Consider the following 15,334-nt stretch of genomic DNA (forward strand, 5'->3'; position numbering starts at 1 on the left):
ATATATATATATATATATATATATATATATATATATATATATATATATATATATATATATATATCAGGCCTCCAAATTCCAATCTTGCACTTGAATTTTTACTTTGTCAACAAAATATTTATATATATAACTCTTAACTGGTTGTCAGAAAGATTTTCCGTATTTTGTTGACAAAGTAAAAATTAAAGTGCAAGATTGGAATTTTTTTTTAATTAATTGATTGATTGCCTGCCCCAACCAAACCCTCAGTCGATGTAGCAGCACTCCCTTGCAAGTCAGGCTATAAGATAGTCGATGTAGCAACACTCCGTGCATGATTTACAGTAAAAAAAATAATAATAAAAACATTTTATTAAAAAAAATAAAAATAAAAACATTGTTTATATTGTTAAAAACATTCAGAATGTTTTAAAAACATTCAGAATGTTTATAAAAACATTCTGGTCAATTAAATTTGCGTTTGCGGTTTTTAAAAAAAACGATTAGTTTGTAATTAAATTAATGGTTTTTACTTTCTGACATCGCGCAAATTGGACGAAAGTCAAAATTTATTGAAAGTGACGTATTTGTTGGCGTAAGAATCATTTTTTTCCTTCCGTACTTCCCAAATGCAACTATCTATAGAACTATATATATATATATATATATATATATATATATATATATATATATATATATATATATATATATATATATATATATATATATATATATATATATTTATTGATTGTTTATGTATTATATTAAAATCATACCAAAACTATTGAATGTAAAACAGTGTTCAATATTATAATAATAGTGTTATAAGTATTTAAATTTTGTTTAAATAAAAAACAGCATTAGCAATAGTACTTAAAATTTTGTGCCATATATTGCAATCATTAGATATTAAATACATAAAAAACCATTAGAAAAAACCGTTTAAAAAACAATCTCTTTTACAAATGAATTAAAAATTACAGTAGAATGACTTCTGACATAATAAAAGATGTAACTATTTAGTCTCTGGTATCAAAAGAGGACAGTAGAAATTTGTTGGAATGTCAACACTAAGATAATATTTTGTCTTTTTCATTAAGGAGGTTGTTTTATTTGTGATAAAAAATTATAAATTTCTCATGAAGGCAGAGGTTACAAATTGTGTGTTGTTGTGAAGTTTAATCACAACAACACACAATTTGAATTCAACAACCTAACAAAACAATTGTTGTTTTGTTAGGTTTACAGCATTTTATAATTTTCCACTTTATTGTGTGTATTATATTTTTTTCTTTTCGAAATTCCAAATCTCCTTAGAAGGCTTGGTATCATTTCTGTATTTCACTGCATTAAAAGATTTTAAATGATTTGTGTATCTATGCTTGAATAGTGTCTCTTTTTCTTTTTATTTAGGATTTCCATCAAATTGAAGGATAATACTAGGATTGATTTTCATCAATCACAATAGCTTGATGAACAATATTACTTAATAAACATTAATTGTTCAATGGGCAAGTGGCCTTTGTAATGCAGTTGCAAGTTCTTGCATTCAAATTTGTATCACTGTTGCAAATCTTTTGGTTATATGAACTAGTTATAGATTTTATGTTTTGTATACAGCTGTAACTAACTTTGATTGAATTTCTGTTGAATATTTTGTGAAATTTATGGTTTACTGGAAAGTGCAGGTCAATTAATGCTAGTAAACGACTACCTATGTTTTCAAATTCTGACTAAATGGAGGGTTGTACCATATGATTTTTCACTTTAGATTTTTGTTTTTAGTCAAGGTAACTTGAGGTTGGTATTTCAGTTTACAACTTTTAAAAGCTTTTCTGCAAGGTGGGATAGCATTATAGAAAACAGATTAATTTACTGATGTGGCAGATAATCTTAATTCAACAGTGCGTGGTTGTTGATATATTAAGATTTCTTTGGGTAATTTGAAAAGTCTAATTTTTTAGTGATATCACAGGCATTGTTTTAAATAAAATAAAAAAAATTATTTTTTAAAGACTAACTTTTTTAAATTACTGCAATAATATTAGTTACCACAAAATGAGTTTAATATTATTAAACTTGATTATTGTTATTACTTATTTTATTATTATTATATATTTATACTTATTGCTTATTTTCTTTTAATTGTTTTTTTAATATTAAATAATTAAATATTACATTTTTAAAAATGTTTGGTATAAACAAATTTCTTTCTTTTGGCATTTGTATAAATAAATTAAAATATGTTAAATTTTTTAAATTTCTAATTGCGACTTAAAATGATTTTTTGTTTTAAAAAAAATCCGCAACTAACAAATAAGAAAGTTACATTAATTTATTTACTTTATTTATTTAAAGTTTATACGTTTATTATTTTATTATTAAAATTACATTGCTGAATATATCAAAAAAATCAATCATTACTATAAAGTAAAAACAAAATAAAAATAAAGTCATTACATGAAATAAAGATAAAATAAAGTTTAAAATTATTTTTTATTATTAATTTATTTTTTATTATTAAATAGAAGTTTAAGTAAATTTTATTGCAATCAAAAGTTTTATGAATATTCTTTTGCTTGCAAGATGAAAAATAAAAGTTTTTATTATATTATTATGTTTTTTTTTTAATGTTTCGTTTAATAACTTCGTATACAAAAAAAAATTGTCGTTAACTATAAACAATTTTGTTTTTTGTTACTAAATATTTCAATAAAATAAGTTAATAAAGGTTTTTGTAGTTTTTAATTTTATTTTATTTATTTTTATTAGTAAATAGCGCTTTTATCTAACATAGTTGTCATTCAAACTTTTGTAACAAACTTTTTTACATAATCGTTATTTAAAAGTTAATGTAGTTTTTTTTATAAAATGAATTACTTCTTTATCTTACCGGTTATAGAATAATTTTAAAAAAATGATTAAAAGTCACTTAATGAAAATCACTCTAGGCGTATGTAAAATTGCTTTACACATACATAAATTGCCAGCAGCTTAATGCTTTAAAATAATATCACTAATTTTAAATTAAGTTTTTTTAAGCTTTTAATTGTTCTAATGATTTTTTTTTTTTTAATGATGCATGAAGAAGATGAAACCTTCTGTAAAAAATATCACTTGATCCTTTCAGTAAATCAATACTTTTAGTTAATCATTTGATATTCAGATATCAGTCGAAATGTTATAAAGTGTCTGACAGATTTAAGTACATTCGAGTCAGAAAATTCACTTGCAAATTCTTTTTATGGCAGGCTGTTTGCAGTTGTAACTTTAAGAGCCCATTCCTTGAAAAAGATAAAAGTACTATAGTACACATCCAGCATCAAACTACCAAAGCGCTGCACAAAATGAAGCGCTTTGACTACAAGACAAGATGCATCAAACTCTGACAGCTGGCTAGTTGTTGATGGGCTCATGGAACAGGCTTGTGTAATTTAACTAACTAACTTCTTTCATAATAAACCAAACTTTGATATCAAATCTATATGTGACTAAATGATTGTAAAAATGACTTCTCCCTCCTAAATTAAAGAATATAAACAGCCAACTTTATTTTGACCAGATCTGACATTGGTTCTCTATTCCAAAAAAAAGTTGACTGGTATAAGAATAATAAATTTAATGTAGTTCCAAAAGATGCTAATCCACCAAACTGTTCTGAGCAGCAAGTCATCGAATCTTACTGGACATGTGTAAATGGAATACTGAGAAAAAAATAAAAATGTGCAAATAGTGTTGAAAAATTCAAAGATTTAAGGGTTAATGCCACAAAAAAGTGACACAAAATCAAGTTGTAGATTCGATAAGGATAACTTTACAAAAAAGTGGCACAAAGTCAAGTTGTGGATTCGATAGAGATAACTTTACAAAAAAGTCATTGCGGTTTTAAAAAAAATTAGCTAAATGTTATAAAGTTGAAAATTTTTATTGTTAAAATAAAAACCAAATATGCTGATATTAACTTGTTAGAGTTGGTTTGGTAGTTTTAAAAAAAATGTCCAAATTTCAACCAATCAAAAGTGATATTTACTTTTTTTTTTTTTACCTTAATATTTTTTTTGCTTTTTTTTAGTTTAAAAAAAGTTTTTAGTCACAAAAAAGAAATATCAGAGTCAATTTATTTTTTAGGACTTAGACGAGTCTCAATTGAAGAAAACTAGTATTGGCAGGCTGATGAGTGATGTAAGTGATCCCTACGCAGAAGTGGAGTATGAAGATGCCTGCAATGACTATGATATTATTGAAGGTTATCTTATAATAACTTATACATTGTTAAACATAGTTTAGTACATAATTAACCAAGTTATTAAACATAATTTAACATAATTAAAGGGTGTTTATTATAGTGCATTTCTGGATTATCTTTTTTTTTAGGTTATTAGTAATACTTTATTTTTTATATATATATTTTGTTATACATTATTTATTAATTTTGTTAAGTTTCTAATTATATTTTTTTTTGTTGTAATTCCAATTTAATATCACAAATATATATATTTTAATATTATTAATTTGTTTTTATTATTATTTTTTATTATTATAAATTTGTTTCTCTGTGGTAAAAGTTTGCTTTAGAGTAATAGAGCTTTTTTTTTTTTTTTTTTCTTTAAAAAAAAAACTTTGAGCAAAGCTTTAAAAAATGAAGAGTTTAGTAGATGCTAACTTTGCAATGAACTAGATATAACTTTGCAATGGATTGGATATAACTTTGCAATGGATTGGATATATGGTTTCCATGAGAGATTAGTAGTGAAAGATAATTCAAAAAGTAGAAAGTTTATTAAGATTATTATCATTTTTCAACCAATAATGTGATGAATATTACCAGTAAACAACTGAGCTTTTTGAGTTAAAACTCACCGACTTTTTGAACCTCAAGCTGTCACAAAATAAAGATGGCATTCAAAACTGTCTCTTTAAAACTATTAAAAAGGTTTTTAGGAAGATTTTTTTTTTAAAACATCTTCGCTTCCAACAAGGCTGCAAGCAACCACTAATTAGCGTTGGAAGTTACTGAAAGAGAAAAGATAAAGATTGTAGAGCAAGATAACAATTGACGGACGACTTAAAAGATTGCAAATTATATGAATCAGGAAAGCAAGATGAAGGAAGCAAATTCCAAAGAACTGATGTTCGACGAAAAAAACTAGACAAATAAGCGTTTTTTGAGCACTTAGGAACAGTCACAGAAAAAGGATGACACTTAATTGAATGACGAGTAAAACGAGAATGAATTTTAGTAGATGGCACAAGAGACGCTAGCTCTTTAGAGCAGTGCCCATTATAGTATTTGTAAAAAAGAAAAAGAGAAGCAACATTACAAAGATGTGATAATGGTTGGAGGTTGGCTGCAAGAGCAGGTCCAACTATGTTTACAATGCGTTTTTGCACCTTGTCTAAAAGAGAAAGGGCATCATTAGAAGATCCGCCCCAGATATGGCAACAGTATTCCATACAAGGCCGGATTTAAGATTTATAGAGATAGAGAATAGAATCCGAAGTAAGAAAGTGACAAGCTCGATAAAGAGATGCAACCTTAGCAGATGCTAATTTTGCAACTGATTTGATATATAGTTTCTAAGAAAAATCGTAAGTAAGAATTAATTCTAGAAGATGAAGAGTAGATGACTCATTGAGTACATCACCGTTCATAAATATAGGGAGATCTAAATTATTGCGATAACGATTGGCTGAAAAAAATTGAGTTTTATCTGTATTGAAGTTCACCAGCCACTGTAAGCCCCATGCTGTAGCAGAAGTGAGATCCTTTTCAAGCTCAAATGCCCCCTCCAAGCAATCAGAGGGTGTTGGTTTCTTATCACAACAAGAATAAATGGTAGTATCATCAGCAAACAATGCAACCTTAGATGTGAGAATATCTGGAAGATCGTTAATGTAAATTAAAAAGAGTATAGGGCCAAGGATAGAACCTTGAGGAACCCCTGAAGTTACAGAATAAGAAGAAGAGTGTTGTCCATCGAGGACAACTTTTATGCTACGATTGGAAAGGAAGGATTCAATGATCTTGATATGGAAGTAACCGTTTCGATTGGCAATTGCAGCAGCACAGTGTGAGGAAAACCATGGAGGAGAGTAAGGCTTGACCTGGAATCGTGGAGAGGGAATAAAAGATTCCATGCCAGCCTGTTTCCATGAAGTTATGTAAGAAGCACATTTGTCGACAAGAAGACGAAAGATTTCTACCCAAGGGCCATCACAAAGAAAATCACTGAAAGAATCCCAGTCAGCTTTGCTGTAGTTGTAAGAGGTTCGATAATAGGGGGATTCAGGTGATGAAGAAGAATGAGTTATTAGTTTTAGAGAGATCAAACTGTGATCAGATTCACCTAAAGGTGAATGTGGAGAAACTGAGCACTGACTAGGATCAGAAACAAAACATAAATCGAGTAGAGAAGGTAAATGATTCAGGTTGTCTGGAAAGCGAGTTGGAAAGTTGACTATTTGAGTTAGGGATTGAGAAAGGCAAAAGTTGTGGGCTTTAATGCCTGCAGAGTCACTGACACTAGAGCCAAGCCATTCAGAGTGGTGAGCATTAAAGTCACAGACAACAACTATATTAGCTGATGGATAAAGAGAGGGCTTGGTCAATATGATCAGAAATAATGTCAAAAAGAATGCAGTCTTGAGATGAAGGAGAGCGATATAGAACAAAGAGAAAGGCAATAGAGTGAAGTAGTGCTAAATGGAAGCACATGAAAGAATAGTCTGTGGATTCAAACCTAGTTTCACGACAAATGGGTGAATTCTTACGAATGTAAATGCCGAGGCCAAGCATGTGACTATTGGAGTCTTTACGAATTAGAGGAAGATAACCATCAACACAAAGATTGCAAGATGAGACAGCCGAACTCAAATTAGTCTCACAAAGAGCAAATAAGTCTGGTGAACTTTGCAAGAGATAAGTCTCAACAGAAGAAAAGTTACTTCGAAGACCACGAATATTAGTGAATGATAGGTTTAGAGAACTTCGTGATGATGATGGTTTTTTGTGTTTTTTAGTTTTTGGTACTTTATTCATTTTTAAATTTGTTAAGCATTTTGACTCAAAGCATAGATAGTACTCAATAAACTGTTTAATAGCCCTAGCAATTGCCTCATTACTATTAATAAATCCTAAGCTGTAACAAAGGGCTCCAAATGTGGCCTCCGCAATGCACACCAAAAGTACAAACAGGGACACCATCCATGCGCAACATGGCACTGTTAATACTTTGATATTTTTCAACTGTTGATGGAATCAGCCTCTCTGAGAGCTACCACAGAGTTCGGGAAACCTGACTACCAGCCGGCCTCAGAACCATAAAACTGAGTTTTTGAGCTGTACCCTCATTAGGAGATAATAGAATGAGTTTTCTAGTCATAAAAACAGAGACACAAGCAAAAACCAATGCATTGAGTCAAGAAGATCCAGTATTCAACATCCTAAACTGGAAATAATGTATTAAAAATACATCTACTCCACCCTAATAGATGAAGAAGGGGTGCGAGGCTGGTCAAATTTTCTTTACTATGCATAATGCCGGAGACACTATTAATCGTTTTTTAAATAATACCTAAAGAACGTTAAACGCAAGAAAAGTTTAGAAAAAAGATTTAGCAACAATAAAAAGATGAATGATTTTTTAACCTTTTTTCGTTAATCATTTATAACATTTTTTTTTATTTAAACTGCAAATTTTGGTTTTCTTTTTAATCTGATGCATCACTTACTTTCGACTTTTTATAAAAAAAAATTTTAAAACACAGTTTTTATGAAATTTTTTTAAACACACTTTTTGTGAACATTTTTTTGTTTATTGACAAAAGCACTATGAACAAAAGTTTTTGACACATTTTTTTTTGACTAAATTTTAATTTAAAACAAGTTTAGTTTTTAATTTAATTTTAACCAATAACTACTGTTTTTCTTGTTTGTTTTTTTTTAAGTTAAAATACATCTGCTTGATATGTTGTAATTTGATCCTACTATTCTATATGATAGTACAATATCTTAGATGTTATTTAGACTCAACCGTTTCAGAGACAGATGATAAGCATGTAAAGTTACAAGATGGTTCAAGCTTTGTGGTAGATAAAATTTATAATTGCGATTATACGGATGGCTTTTCTATGAATGATAGTTTAATTTTACCAGAAAAATTTCAGCCAACAGTTGATAAGTCAACACATAAGCGTCAGTTTCGAATTGGAGTTAACTTATTTAATTGGTTAGCTTTATTTACTTTTTCGACTTTTTGAATTTTGCTCGTTAAAAATATACTTTAATACAAAAACACACCCACAAATACACACATACACACAGATATATATATATATATATATATATATATATATATATATATATATATATATATATATATATATATATATATATATATATATATATATATATATATATATATATAAAGAGTAAATTCTGGGTAAGTTAAACACCAGTTTACTCAAACTCTTATTATCTCAAATAATTTGGTCCCATTTCATTTGAAATAATTAAATTGATTACCATTATGGTTATGTTGAACCTAGGATAATTGGAACTTTGTTAAGTTGAAATAAAGAAATTTAAATAATTTTTTTTGATTATATAAGAACCACCTTCAAAAAATTTTTCCAGACATCATTCCATTTAAAACAAATAACAGTAGCCTAATATTTTCTTTTTTTTTTCCTTCTTTTATTTAGATTTAAATAGAATAGATCACTGTCAGACATAAAATAATGCTATAATAAAACTGTTACAAAGTAAATCATAACAAAATAACATTAAAAAAGCAATTATTTTTTAGCTTTTACCAAATAATCAGGAAGTCACTGCATTGCTAAACTTTTTTCAATTTTATCTAACAAGAATTTACTTTAATTGAACATTCGTTAAATTTTCCATACGAAAAAGACCATTTTCTTCAATAAGTACCTATAAAGTTTTTTAAGCATATTCTAGATTTCTCTAATAATTCACCGAAAAAAAAAAGTTTAGCGTGTATAAAAAGCAGCTAAAATTTAATTAATCTTAAAAAATTTAATTAATCTTTAAAAAAAAAAATTCAATAACTTAGCTTTAATGATTTTAATTTAACAACCTTTCAAAAAAGAAACTAAAATCTAAAAATAATCATAAAACTTTTATATAATTCATTGGAAAAAGACCATTTCTTCAATAGCCTCTTTATAAGACCTATACCAAATTTAGTTTCATCAATTATCGCTTTGATAATTAAAAACTTGTAAAATGCATTTTTAAAAGGTGATATCTATTGTTAAATAACGATCAAATTTAACTTTCTGCACAAAATATCCAAACTAAAATATCTCTGTTGGACTTCAAACTATGATATTGGTTTTTGGTGTTATAACCTATATACCCTTAAAAGTTTAAGTTATTGAGAATTAACTATATATATATATATATATATATATATATATATATATATATATATATATATATATATATATATATATATATATCAGGCCTTGTAATGAAGCGAGAGCGATCGCTCCACGCCAGTAAATGGCCTTCCAGGAGCAAAAAATAATGCTCACTAGTTTCATTATGAGAGTAAAAAATCGCGCTTGTCTGAAGAACTTGTGTGGGAGAAAGTCATAAGTTGATTTTAAAGAAATATTTTCAGCAAAATTTTTTTGCTGAAGAAACATGTTTAAACAGTAGAGTTTGCATATTGTTAAATAATGTTGTAATAAAGTACGTCACAAATAATTTGTTTGATTTACTTTAATTTTAATTCATGCGGCTTAAGTTCAAATTAAAAATGATCTATTTCTTCTATTTGAAAGCTAAATTCAGCTGTTTGCATATTGTTAAATAATGTTTTTTTTTTTAATTCCAGTTAAACTTTATCATATTATCTGCTTAATCGTACCCTTGTTAAGTCAAACCATTTTCAAACTTGTATAGTTTTTTTAAGTACATTTAACAGAAAGCTTCGCTTTAGGGTCCATTTGACAAAAAACATCACTTTTACTTTGAATTGCATTTAAGTCTTTTATTCGTCGAGAGAGAATCTTTTATTCCCTCTCAACGATTCCAGGTCAAGCCTCACTCTCCTCCATGGTTTTCCTCACTTTGTGCTGCTGCGATTGCCAATCGAAACCGTTACTTCCATATTTGTCAGCAAAACAATTCTCTAGAAAACAGACGTCTGTTTATTACTGCTAGAAACAATTGTAAAAAGGTTTTGTCTAACGCCAAAACCCGCTATTCTCAGGTCATTAAATCTCGTATCTCCTCTCAAAAATTAGGCTCTCGTGACTTCTGGAGAATCTTTAATAATATCAATAATAAGGGCAAATCTATAATTCCACCTCTCTTGGTTCAGACTTTGTCACCTCACCTTAAGACAAAGCTGAATTGTTTGCTAAAAACTTTTCATCAATATCATCTCTTGATTCCACTAATTGCGTTCTACCTGATATTGCCAACAAACAAGTTGATCCATTGCTTGACATTCGTATCACTCCAGCATCTGTATCTAAAGTGATTTCCTGCCTAGACTCTTCTACAGCTTGTGGTCCAGACAACATACCTGTTATTGTCTTGAAGAAGTGTTCTCCTGAGCTGTCGTCTATACTCTCAAAACTATTCAACAAGTGCTTATCAGAGTCTTGTTTTCCAGCCTGCTGGAAAGCGGCATCTGTTATCCCTATCTTCAAAAATTCTGGAGAGCGATCTGATTCGTCTAACTACCGTCCCATAAGTCTTCCTCCTATCATAAGCAAGGTTTTTGAATCTTTAATTAACAAACACTTAATTTCTCATCTTGAATCTAATAACTTACTTTCTGACCATCAATATGGATTTTGATCTTCTCGTTCTACAGCTGATTTGCTAACAGTAATAACTGACAGGTTTTATCGTGCATTAGATGAAGGTGGAGAAGTTAATGCCATCGCTCTTGACATTTAAAAAGCTTTTGATAAAGTTTGGCATGCTGGTCTTCTCCATAAGCTTTCTTCTTATGATGTATCCAGCAACATCTTTAGGATCATTGAATCCTTCCTTTCCAATCGTAGCATAAAAGTTGTCCTCAATCGACAACACTCTTCTTCTTATTCTGTAACTTTAGGAGTTCCTCAAGGTTCTATCTTTGGCCCTATACTCTTTTTAATTTACATTAACAATCTTCCAGATATTCTCACATCTAAGGTGGCATTGTTTGCTGATGATACTACCATTTATTCTTGTCGTGATAAGAAACCAACACCCTCTGATTGCTTGGAGGGGGCATTTGAGCTTGAAAAGGATCTCACTTCTGCTACAGCATGGGGCTCACAGTGGCTGGTGAACTTTAATTCAGATAAAACTCAATTTTTTCCAGCCAATCGTTATCGCAATAATTTAGATCTTCCAATATTTATGAACGGTGATGTACTCAATGAGTCATCTACTCTTCATCTTCTAGAATTAACTCTTACTTACGATTTTTCTTAGAAACCATATATCAAATCAGTTGCAAAATTAGCATCTGCTAAGGTTGCATCTCTTTATCGAGCTTGTCACTTTCTTACTTCGGATTCTATTCTCTATCTCTATAAATCTTAAATCCGGCCTTGTATGGAATACTGTTGCCATATCTGGGGCGGATCTTCTAATGATGCCCTTTCTCTTTTAGACAAGGTGCAAAAACGCATTGTAAACATAGTTGGACCTGCTCTTGCAGCCAACCTCCAACCATTATCACATCTTTGTAATGTTGCTTCTCTTTTTCTTTTTTACAAATACTATAATGGGCACTGCTCTAAAGAGCTAGCGTCTCTTGTGCCATCTACTAAAATTCATTCTCGTTTTACTCGTCATTCAATTAAGTGTCATCCTTTTTCTGTGACTGTTTCTAAGTGCTCAAATAACGCTTATTCGTCTAGTTTTTTTCGTCGAACATCAGTTCTTTGGAATTTGCTTCCTTCATCTTGCTTTCCTGATTCATATAATTTGCAATCTTTTAAGTCGTCCGTCAATTGTTATCTTGCTCTACAATCTTTATCTTTTCTCTTTCAGTATCTTCCAACGCTAATTAGTGGTTGCTTGCAGCCTTGTTGGAAGTGAAGATGTTTTAAAAAAAAACAAAAAAGTCCATTTAATAAAGTATCAAAACTTGCTACACTTTAATGAAAATTCCAAACTTAAATGTTAAAAAAATTGAATATTTAGCGCAATATTTATAAATATCTAGCATAGTATTTATAGATACCTTTTTAATAAATATCTAGCGTAAAAAACTTATCAATCTAGAACTTCACTTATAGCTTCGATTTCGTACAGGTTCCATCACATTCTATTAATTAATGACTATTATATTTAGAATTCAAAAACATCAAAACATTGAAATATCAAATATTTTTTGTCAAGTATAAGTTAATAAACTAATTATTTCACTGATATCTTCAAATTGGTTAAGCTTGTATTAAAGTCTATTTATTAAAGAAATTAAAGCTAAACAAGACTAAAAAATAAAAAAAAATGTTCAACAAACAATACATATAACAAATATATTTACTATATAACTTTCAAACTTTTGGAAGCGTACTCTTAAACAACAAAAGAAATTAGTATATTATTTGTATAAGCCTGTTATATATTTATTAGGTATATAATCAAGTATATAAAAAATTATTCATTTGATAATAATTAAATTGCGCATTCAGTTTAAATTAGAATGCAGTTTTCAGTTTGCAGGCGTTAAGAAGCGTTAAGAAGCTCGCATTTTGCTTACGCAAAAACTTTTATCTTTTAGAATATTTTTAATTATCTTTTGATATCGTTTATGTGATGTTTATTCTGAAGAAATAAAGTCGTAAGTAAAAGCATTTAACTGCAATTGTAAACTAATAGATTTTTTGTTAAAGAAACAGTTTGCTTAATAATTTTTTTTATTGTTGATAAAAATTAGTTAAAAAAAAAAAGTGTCTTAAGTTTTATCTTAAGGAATTAAATATAAATTCCTTTTAAATGTAAAAATTATATTTTGTCATAATAGTTTTAAAAATGCACGATTTATTTTAATGTAAATATTTTATTAATAAGATATTTTGTTTATTGTTAATTCAATAACGTAAAGTTTTAATGACGTTCGTTTAATTTATGAAAATAAGTTATGATCACGAATATGAATCGGTAACTGATAAATAACAAAAAAAACTCTTTATTGTTTAAAAACATTATTAAAAAGAGTTCGCAAATTAAATAAGAAAAAATTTATTAACAGTTAATAAAATAATCAAAAACCATAAATAAAATCATAAGAAAATAAACAAACATTATTTTACGTTTCATGAAAAGAATATTTTTTTCAAAATAAAATTTAGTTCATATTTGAAAAAAAAAAAAATGATTTATTAAATAAGAACTTAGATTTTATTTGTAACTTTTGTTCTAGTGAGAAAAAAACTAACTGTTTTTATGATTTTTAACGCGTTAATAAAATAACTTTAATTACAATGTGGTACTTAAAAAGACGCTAGTGACGCAATATAACTTCTAACGATGCAAAATATATTTGCTGAGTTGAGTTACTTAGAAATGCGTTACGCGTTTTCGCTACCCAGCGAAATCTCGTAACAAGGCCTGAGTTTGGTACAAACAATTAATGAAAAGTTATGAAGACATTACTGCTAACAGATAGAATAGAATGTTTACTATTTTCAAAATGTTTTGTCCCAATGAGAATAGAAAATTTAAATTAAAAAATTAAAACTTGATTGAATTTTCAAAAATCAAAAGTAAAAAATCCAAAAGATTTTGTAAAATTGTAAGGTTCTTTTGCTTTATTATTTTTAATTTTTCACACATCTCTTGTAAATAAAAGAAATATTCTTAATATTTTTATTTTTAACTATTATTAATTTTAAATTAAATTAAAAATGTATCTGTTGTTTAAAAATGTATCTGTTGTTACAAATGTATCTGTTGTTTAAAAATGTATCTGTTGTTTAAAAATGTATCTGTTGTTTAAAAATGTATCTGTTGATCCGCATTCAAGCATATTAATTTAATTCCAATAGGAAACAATGTTGTCATATTATGTTGTGTTGTCAACTTTTAGTAAATGGCAATATTTAATTGCATTTATTTAATACTAAAGCTGCAGTAGATAGACAAATGCATCAACTAAAAAACCAAAGCTTTTTCATCTGATTTCCCGGACTTCACATAAAAAAAATTCAAACAAAAATCGCCTACCTTTTCCCTTGTACTCGCTGGTACGCTTTTGAGTGACCCCTCCTCATACTTGCATACGTAATTTATGGCTGGCGCCATGGCAACCAATTTCAACTCTGAATATTGCTCTTGAAGACTTTGTGCCAAGCGCGCATAATCACACTCGTTGATGACGTGTTTCAGTATTCCAAGCGCGAAATATTGCGCTGGGCGATTTCATTCATCACATGCACTGATATATATATATATATATATATATATATATATATATATATATATATATATATATATGTATATATATATATATATATATATATATATATATATATATACCTACAAACATTATATATATATACAACAAAATATATATATATATATATATATATATATATATATATATATGTATTTAAATTATGTTAGTGTATTTCACAAATAGAGTTCTCAATGTTCTTAAAGAACAGAGCATTATTAAATAAATTAGTAAATAACACTTATCTAACTTTTATCTTCGACTTAAAGTTTCACCATTGCTGGATCGTCAGGAAGAGTTCCTGATGATCAAGCAATGGTGAAATTTCAAGTGGAAGATAAAAGTTAGATAAGTGTTTTTTACTAATTTATATATATATATATATATATATATATATATATATATATATATATATATATATATATATATATATATATATATATATATATATATATCTGTGTGTGTATATGTATATGTGTTACAGCCCTCGGAATCATGATCTGCATAAGACAACTGCACTCCTAAAAGTGTCAGAGGTTGGTAAACTATAAACTCATTTTATTTTAACACACTTAGTTAAAATAAAATAAAATGATTTTATAATAAATAAACTTTTTTTAACAATCATTAAGTAAATTTAGAGCAAATATTTATTTAGTGTTTTCATTTAATGCAGTTTTGTTATAAACCATGTTTAGGAAACCAGAAGTAGGCATCCAATATCTAATCGACAATGGCCATATGGAAGGTGACGAAAAAAGTATCGCTGAGTTTTTTAGAAAAGAAACAATGATCTCAAAGCAAAAAATTTCAGAATACTTTGGCAACTTGCGTAATGATTTTAATATGAGAGTGCTTTAGTGAGTTTTTACTTTTTACATTTTACCTGATTTAGTTTTATTGAGTTTTTCTCT

The 15,334-nt window shown here is 28.0% G+C and overlaps 2 protein-coding genes across 4 annotated transcripts in view; one reads left to right on the forward strand and one right to left on the reverse strand.

Annotated features, from left to right (window-relative positions):
• Positions 1–15,334, reverse strand: part of LOC100198448 (protein MCM10 homolog) — a 168,447-nt gene that overhangs the window by 134,682 nt on the left and 18,431 nt on the right. The gene's annotated exons all lie outside the window — the stretch shown is intronic.
• LOC101234331 (IQ motif and SEC7 domain-containing protein 1) overlaps positions 1–15,334 on the forward strand; it is a 74,434-nt gene that overhangs the window by 23,731 nt on the left and 35,369 nt on the right. For all 3 annotated transcript variants that reach the window (XM_065817558.1, XM_065817557.1, XM_065817559.1), the window contains exons 3-5: positions 4,108–4,225; positions 8,006–8,207; positions 15,119–15,280. In XM_065817558.1, coding sequence (XP_065673630.1) covers positions 4,108–4,225; positions 8,006–8,207; positions 15,119–15,280 — 482 coding nt within the window. The remainder of the gene's footprint in view (positions 1–4,107; positions 4,226–8,005; positions 8,208–15,118; positions 15,281–15,334) is intronic.

The sequence above is a fragment of the Hydra vulgaris genome, chromosome 14 (assembly GCF_038396675.1).
Source record: "Hydra vulgaris chromosome 14, alternate assembly HydraT2T_AEP".
In the NCBI taxonomy this organism is placed as follows: Eukaryota; Metazoa; Cnidaria; class Hydrozoa; order Anthoathecata; family Hydridae; genus Hydra; species Hydra vulgaris.